This window comes from Cibotium barometz, chromosome 15 (assembly GCF_041138505.1).
Source record: "Cibotium barometz isolate CiBa-2024 chromosome 15, ASM4113850v1, whole genome shotgun sequence".
Lineage (NCBI taxonomy): Eukaryota > Viridiplantae > Streptophyta > Polypodiopsida > Cyatheales > Cibotiaceae > Cibotium > Cibotium barometz.
In genome coordinates, this window is record NC_141060.1 from 38,209,758 (window position 1) to 38,218,657 (window position 8,900).

The 8,900-nt window shown below is 41.2% G+C and overlaps 1 protein-coding gene across 1 annotated transcript; it reads left to right on the plus strand.

Moving 5' to 3' along the window:
• Window positions 1-2,428: 2,428 nt before the first annotated feature.
• LOC147631271 (putative pentatricopeptide repeat-containing protein At3g01580) lies at window positions 2,429-5,047 on the plus strand. Its single transcript, XM_086809169.1, has one exon. It carries the CDS (start codon window positions 2,429-2,431, stop codon window positions 5,045-5,047), a length of 2,619 nt encoding a protein of 872 aa, XP_086665295.1.
• Window positions 5,048-8,900: the final 3,853 nt, after the last annotated feature.

The following is an 8,900-nucleotide window of genomic DNA, read 5'->3' on the forward strand; positions in this document are numbered from 1 at the left end:
GTTTCTATATGTGGGAGAGTGTGTGTGAGAAGAGAGATAGTGTGTGTGTGTGTGTGTGTGTGTGTGGAGGGGAGAGAGAGAGAGAGAGAGAGAGAGAGAGAGATGGAAGTCTATGTGTGAGAGTGTGTGGAGGGAAAGACTGTGTGTTTGCATTAGTACATGTGTGTGTGTGTGTGTGTGTGTGTGAGAGAGAGAGAGAGAGAGAGAGAGAGAGTTTCGACATTTGAGAGTGTGTGCATGTGTATGTGAGAGAAAGAGGGTGTGCATGTGTGTGTGTGTGTGTGAGAGAGAGAGAGAGAGAGAGAGAGAGAGACATTACATGTAAGATGCATTTATTTGAGAGTGAGCACACATCACCACTTATCCCTACCATTAAAATTATATATATGTGTGTAAATCTATTTAAGCGTGCACGTGTGTGTGTGTGTGTGTGTGTGTGTGAGAGAGAGAGAGAGAGAGAGAGAGAGAGAGAGAGAGAGAGAGGCAAAGAATCTCTATGTAGGAGATAGTTTGTGTGGGAGGAGAGAGTGTGCGTTTGCATTAGTGTATGTGCGGTGTGTACATGTGTGTACATGTGTGTGTGTGTGTGTGAGAGAGAGAGAGAGAGAGAGAGAGAGAGGCGGATAATTTCTACATAAGAGATAGTTTGTGTGGGAGGAGAGAGTATGCGTTTGCATTAGTGTATGTACGGTGTGTACATGTGTGTGTGTGTGCGTTTGTGTGGGAGGAGAGTGTGTGCGTTTGCATTAGTGTATGTACGGTGTGTACATGTGTGTGGGTGTGTGTGTGTGTGTGTGTGAGAGAGAGAGAGAGAGAGAGAGAGAGAGAGAGTATATGCATGCATGTGCGTACATCTGCATCTATGTGTAGAATGTGCTTGAGAGAGAGTGAGATGGGGCAGACCTGGAGAGAGAGAGATGTAATGAGGGAGAGGGTGAAAAGAGAGAGAAAGAGAGTGAGAGAGAGAGAATAAAAAGTAGCTTTTAATAAAAATATAAATAGAAATATAAATTAAATAGAAAACATATATGTATATGTGTGTGTTTTTATTTACATATATGTATATGTGTGTATGTTTTTATTTACATTTATACATACATACATACATAGATACATACATATATGTAGAATGTGCTTGAGAGAGAGTGAGATGGGGCAGACCTGGAGAGAGAGAGATGTAATGAGGGAGAGGGTGAAAAGAGAGAGAAAGAGAGTGAGAGAGAGAGAATAAAAAGTAGCTTTTAATAAAAATATAAATAGAAATATAAATTAAATAGAAAACATATATGTATATGTGTGTGTTTTTATTTACATATATGTATATGTGTGTGTTTTTATTTACATATATGTATATGTGTGTATGTTTTTATTTACATTTATACATACATACATACATACATACATTTATACATACATACATACATATGTATGTATGTATATGTATACACACACACACACACACACACACACACACACACACACACACACATATATATATGTGTGTGTGTGTGTGTGTGTGTGTTTCCATGTGTGTATGATATATCTATCTATATATTTAAAAGTGACCACAGCTTATCACCCATCTCCACAGCTTATCACCCATCTCCACACATTAAAATTTAATCAAAATTATTTAAATTATGTTGATGTTTGTATTTATATTTTGAAATACATGTATATATGTATAAGTATATGTGTCTATGTATAGGTATATGTATCTAAAACATAATATTGTATATACTATATATTTACATATGTGTATGTGTGCGTGAGAGAGAGAGAGAGAGAGAGAGAGCGCGCTTCTATGTGTGGGAGAGTGTAAGAAGAGAGAGGGAGTGTGTGCATGTGTGTGTGTGTGTGAGAGAGAGAGAGAGAGAGAGAGAGAGAGCAGGTGTGTATATGTGTGTGCATGTGAGAGAGAGTTTCAACATTTGAGAGTGTATGTACGTGACAGAGAGAGGGAGAGGGTCATGTGCATGTGCATGTGCATGTGTGTGTGTGTGAAAGAGAGAGAGAGAGAGAGAGAGAGAGAGAGAGAGAGATGGTTGTAGAGAGGGAATAGTTCTTTTTTCTGGAACCTTGGTCAGCCCGCAGCAATGCGTGGGTGCAATACTAGTTACTTATTAACCATGGACAACTTTGGGACAATTTGGGGCCGCTTCGCCTCCCTGTTACATACCGCAGCAATGTGTGGGTTGGGGACTATCTATGCAGCAATGCGTGGGTTGAGGACTAGTATATACTATAGATATATGTACACATATATATAGTGTATATATAATGTATATATATATATATATATATATATATATATATCTGTCTGTATGGGTGTCACACGTAGAGCGGACATAATTTTGTACAGCTCCCGCGGCCTGTGCGGTTCCACAATTACCGCCGCCTCTCACGTGTGAAACAACCCTAGCATTTCATGGCATTGCTAGTAGCATCGCTACCAGGGCCAGCAGAATCACCATCTCAAAAACAAAGGAAAGGAAGCCAGCAACAGCAGGAGGTTTGGGAGGAACTTTGGTGGGATAAAAGGCCTAGACACCCACACTTTCGCCACCAGGCCGTCAAAAAGTCCCTGTGGCTAGACACCAAGCTACACAAGCACAGGCGGGTGGAGTCTCCTCTGCGCACCCTCCTCCACGATGATGATGATGATGATGCAGAGGGACACCATGATGATAATGATGTTGGTGAAAAGGAAAGGGGGCAACAGGATGGTGATGATAGTGATCAGAATGAAGAGCAACATCTTGATGATTTCGAGCAGGAAGAAGGGCAACATTATCATGATGATGATGATGATGGTGTTGATGATAGTGAGCACCAGAGATGGCAACATGATGATGATGATCATGGTGAGTACGAGGGAGGAGAAAGCTCTTCTTCCGCTTCTTATCCCTCTAAGGAGAAGGGTGGGGGTTTACATGATGACGAGCTTCTTCGAACTCTTTGCAAACAAGGATACCTCAACATGGCCCTCGATGTCCTCTCTCGCATGGACACAGCCCCTTCCAATAACATCTACCTTTCCCTGCTCAAAGCATGCAACAAGAGAAAGGCCCTTACTCAAGCCAAGGGAGTCCAAGCCCATCTCACCCGACATAGAGCCAAGCTGAATGGCTTGCTGGGGCGCTACTTGGTGGAGACACTTGCAAAGTGTGGTGCCATCAAAGATGCACTCGAGATGTCTGCTAGGTTGCCTCTCCGTTCTGTCTTTACCTGGACTGCCATCATTTCTGCATACATGGAGCGTGGCCATGCACAGGAAGCACTCAAAATGCATCAACGCATGCAAGAGGATGGTGTAGAGCCAAACAGTTATACCTTAGTCAGCCTCTTGAAAGCTTGTGGCAGCATACAGGACCTGGGCCAAGGCAAAAGCTTACATGCCTATGCCCGCAAGAAAGGCTTGGCATCTGATGTCTTTGTTGGCAACACCCTGGTGAGTATGTATGGCAAGTGTGGGGCAGTTGTGGAAGCAGAGGATGTGTTTGGTGCACTGTCAAAGCGTGATTTCGTGTCATGGAATGCGATGCTCTCGGCATATGTTGAGCAGGGCCAAGGAGAGAAGGCTTTACAGTTGTATAGACAGATGCAAGGGGAAGGCACGAGTCCAAACCAGCTGACCTTTGTGGTAGCCCTTCAGGCCTGTGGCATTCTTGCAGAGAAAGAAGAGTCTCTTGTTGTGGGTGGAAGATCCACCAAAATCTTGTCTTTTGAATTTGGACAGGCCTTACACGCTGATGCCCACAAAATGGGCTTCACGTCGGATGTTTTTGTTGGTACATCCCTTTTGAGAGTGTATGGCAAGTGTGGGGCCATCACAGAAGCAGAGCATGTGTTTTGTGCATTATGCAAACGTGACATTGTGTCATGGACTGCAATGCTCTCAGCATATGTTGATCATGGCCAAGGAGAAAAGTCTCTACAGTTCTACAAAAAAATGCAAGAGGAAGGTGTCAGTCCAGACCAGCACTTGCTCATGTTTGCCCTTCAGGCATGTACAACCCTCGCAGAGAAGGAAGCAGCACTTGTTATGGAGGGGAGACCAACTAAAGTTTTGTCTCTGGAGATCGGGCGGGCATTACATGCTGATGCTCGCACAAAGGGCTTTACATCGGACAGCTTTGTCGGAACCACACTTGTGAGTATGTATGGCAAGTGTGGGGCCATTTTAGAGGCAGAGGAGGCATTTGGCATTTTGTCCCAGCATAACCTGGTGTCATGGACTGCAATGCTCTCAGCATATGTCGAGCAGGGCCAAGGAGAGAAGGCGTTACAGTTGTACAGACAGATGCAAAAGGAAAGTTGGACTCTCGATGATGTTACAGTTATCTGCATTCTGCAAGCTTGCAGTGAAACCGGAAGCTTGGAGATATGTAAAGAGCTTCACTTTGGCATTATGTCTGCTGGGTATGAGCAGATTCCTTTCATGGCTGCCACTCTAATTCATGCATATGCAAGTTGTTCAAGCATGATAGATGCACAGGCTGTCTTCGACGGGCTTCTGGAGCCTAATATCATGGCATGGACTGCATGCATTGCTGGTCATGCAGGAGAAGGAAATTCTGTAGCAAGCCTGCAGGTGTTTGAGGATTTGAAGTTTGCAGGCATTGAGCCTGACGAAGTAATGTTCACTTCAGTTCTCTCAGCTTGCAGTCATACTGGCCTTGTCATCAAAGGTCTCGAGTACTTTGAATCAATGAGTAGAGATTTTGGCATAACTCGGGACTTAAAGCATTATGGCATTATGTTAGACCTCTTGGGGCGTGCAGGGGACTTCGACAGGGTAGATAACATGTTGTGGAGTATGCCAATGCTGGCTGATTTGTCCATTTGGCTGTGCTTGCTTGGTGCATGTAGAACACACAGCAATTTAGAGCTGGCAAAACAGGCATTTGATCGTGCGGTGAACTTGCATCCCAAGCAGGATGCCTTGTATGTTTTGATGTCAAACATCTATGCTGAGGCTGGGCTGCAGGAGTGTGCAGACAAGGTGGTATACTTTAGAAAAAGAAGGTGCATGGAGGAAGCCTAGCCAGAGTTTGAGCATGAGGTACACTTGTTAGTTTTAGGAGATCATAATCACCCAAGAAACTAATTTGTATGTTGTGCTACACCAGATGAGCAAAGAGAGCAAAGAGTTCAAGTGGGGGTATTCCCCACTCAAAGTTTATCGTGGCAGAAGAGGCAGAAGGCATTCCTTTCGTTTGCAAGTAGAAGAGCCACAGCAGGTTGAAAGCTTGTCTTCTTTAAGACTTTGTAGCACGGACCAATAAACAAATGAGGGGATGAGGCTCTCAAAGTGACTGATTACATGCATGGGGAAGTGAGAAGTGCACATTGTATGTATTGGTATATCAACATGTTCACATGCCGAGGACCACCCATCAAGATTTGTCATTCCAAAACACCATTTGGTTCTGTAAGTCCCTGCCATGTCAGCAAGTGGGTTCAACTTCTTCTATTATATGCCTTCTCAAAGTCCAGCAATAAGATGACTAGGGACTGATTGCTTTCCTTAGGCCATTCAACCGCCTCCCAAAAAGAAAGATATTATCGAAGATGCTTCTTCCTTGAAGGAACCCAATCTACATATCATGAATCACATCCTGCAATACTGGCTGCAGCCTCATGCTTACTGCCTTGGCAAGTATTTTGTGGGCAATCCCAAGCAATGTGATAGGCCTCCATTGACCAATATTCGTCAAAGAAGTTGAAGGTTTAAGATTGCGTTGGAGGAAGTTTGCCTAGCAATAGGGATAAATCTATTGATTTTCAGAATAGTGATTTACAAAGAGTCAATTGGGGTGCAAAGCTGGGGTTTACTTGGAGTGAAAGAGGCGGTACGGCTAGATATTTTGGTATCAAGTTGAAAGACATATATCAAGTTGTACTTGGATTGAAAGAGGTTGTACTGCCAGATATATTGGTATCAAGTTGGGGTTGATATATTCCCTACACAACAGTTTGCACTGGTACTTGTGAGCATAAGGAAGAAACTTCTTCATTGGAGTTCTAGGAGATTGGGTTTAGCTTCCAGAGCCTTGGTGGTTAACCAAGTACTGTGTGCCTCAGCTTGGTTCATTGCCTCAGCTTGGTGCTTCTCTCATGGATGCATTGGTCAGCTATGGAGATTGGTCGTGAACGTTCTTTGGTGAGGTTTGGATGGTACAATTCGACACTCGGGCCAAAGTTGCTTGGGAGATTGTTATACGTCCTATTGTGGAAGGGGAGTTGAATATTGTAGATCAGGATATGCAATGCACAACATTGCTTTGCAAGTTAGCGATTAGAGGCTTCCTTCGAGGTTCAGAGGCTTGGAAGGATTCCTTTATGTTTCATATTTTTAGGTGTGCAACTTGTGTTGGTGGAGATTTAATGCTTAATTCACGTTTCATCTTTACTCAGGTAGAGTATAAGGCACCTTCCTCTCCGTTTATATCAGAGCTTGGAGCAACATGAGACCTTTTTTGAGACAGAGGCTTTCTAGATCAAAGGATGAGGTTGATAGACAGCCCATTATGTAGAATGACCTCATTAGAGATGAGGATTGATACCACTTGGGAGATCATTGTAAGTATCACAACTAGGGTCAAATGCATAGAGGCTATAGAGGGCATTCAAATATACGACACCTTGTGCAGTTGTACTATATGGGAAGATATTATTCATGCTCTTATGGCCACATGGGGTCATATACAGGGACCATCCAAATCTGCGTAAGTAGAGCACAGTGTTTTCATAAGAGAGTGGGGTCATGGAATCTTTTTCTCGTTGATCTCCACAAGCCAGTCTGTCTTGGTATCGTTGTGCTTGAGATTAGTTGAGATCAACATACATTTTGAGATGAATTTCTTTTGTTCCAGCTTCTAAACATGATTTTGAATGGTGTCTATTTATACTTAATAGAAGTCTCCTTTAAGCATGGATAGAAAAAGATCTATACTTAAGTGTGATGTTGCTTAGCAAGTATCCATGTGTGGTTCAAAAGCTAGGACAATGCTTAGCATTACGATTGCTTAGCATTATGAGTGAGAAGTGAGCAAGTAAGATGGGAACTTTAGAAGAAGTTGCATAAGATGGGAACTCTCGAATAAGTATAGACTCAAAGAGATCAAAAGTCAAATAGTACTCTATCAACAGTCAAATTTTCTCTATCAACAAATGTTTAGTATAGCTTTGGCAAAATGAGCACTACCACAACAGATAGCAAACATCTTTCAAACAAGAAGTAAAGTTTCTTAGTGAGACATGGAAGAGAAAAAAAATACACATCACATAGTGATCTTTGTACACATGACATTCTTTAATGGTTTCATAAAAAAATATTTTTAATTTATTTTGCTATGAATCCCTTGACTTGTGGAGTAATAAGGGATGGGCACATGATGCTATCAAGCAAGAGGTGCACATTTCAAGATGGAGGAATTACCATGCAAATTATCTAGTATAGATGTTTGATTTATTCTTCTTACATAACATGGATAGATTAACCAAATGAAAAGACACAATTTACAAAACTTGCAAAAGCTTTAGCAAAGAATCTAACATGAGATTCATCAAAAGTTAAAAAAGTTTAATGAGTCTTGTAAGACATGGAAGCTAGCAAATACTTGCAACTACATTAAAGACATTGACTTATATCCAAAAACAAAAATTGTTGTGCAAGTATTCAAAAACCATATACTCAAGAAGTGGCTTTATCATATCCAAGTAAGATTGTGAGTTCAATGCCCGAGCATTATTTGATAAAAGAAACAAGTTGTACATTAATAATAGTTTACAAATGGCATCTCATTGCCAACATTCAAAGAAGATAAATATGCATACAAAAAAGACAACAATTCCTTACAAGATAAAGCCACTAATAAAGCACATGTAATATTGAATATGGCATTTAAAAAAATACAAAGATATGAATACTTAAACATAATCATTTGATGAATGAGCTTTGATAAACATAATCGTTTGATGGTTGACACATTTGATAAATCAGCTTTGATTAACTTGATCCCCCAGCAATCCCAGCAATGCCTTCTTAGATTAGGTCAGACCAAAAAGAAATTAAGGCAATCAAAACCATATATTCAAATGAAAAATGTCATGGCCCTAATGAGCTGGTTGATAATTTGGTTAGGATGTGGATAATTTGATGCTAAGTGTTTATTGATAGGGAAGCTAATGATCATGGCCAAACATTATGTGTGGACAAGTAGGGTGCCTATTTATTGGTATGTTTAAGAGGGGTGAAACAATCTCCTTATGCCATGCTAGTGTGGTTTCTTATGTTTACACTATTAAGAGAAGGCAAGCATAGCCGTGCCTAGAGCCATGCAACAAAGGAAATCTAGAAGTGAAGAATTATGTGGTATAGTTATGCACATGGTTATACATGCGGCTAAGGGCATGCGTCTATAGTCATGTAGTAGCTCTGTGTATAGCCTCGTGCATAGCCATGTGTATAGCTTTGCCTTTAACTACATCTATTGCCACGCTACAAACAAAAGGGGGCAAATGGGGGAGATATTTCTTCCCCATTATGCCTCTATTTTTTAAAATGTAATGAATATTGAAAAAGCCCCCCCCCCCCAAAAAAAAAAAGAAAAACATTGGGAGTCCAAAAAAAGAGCATGATTATCATTGTTCAAAGGAGATGCAAATAGCATATACATATAAGCCTAAAAAAGATGTTATAAAATAAAGTGCTGCAATGAAGAAATTTCCTAATTATTAGGAGGCAAAGTAATCTTCATAGTCTTCGTCCTCCTCACCAATCATCATCCTCCCCATCATGTGCTACATCTTCTTCACTACCTTCACCCTCATCCTACATTAAATACAATGAAAAATATACATAATTAGTGCTACATCACTTTCATATAAAGCTT

Coding starts and splice junctions, on each gene's coding strand:
- LOC147631271 (XM_086809169.1), top strand. CDS start 2,429: ATGGCATTGCTAGTAGCATCGCTACCAGGGCCAGCAGAATCACCATCT.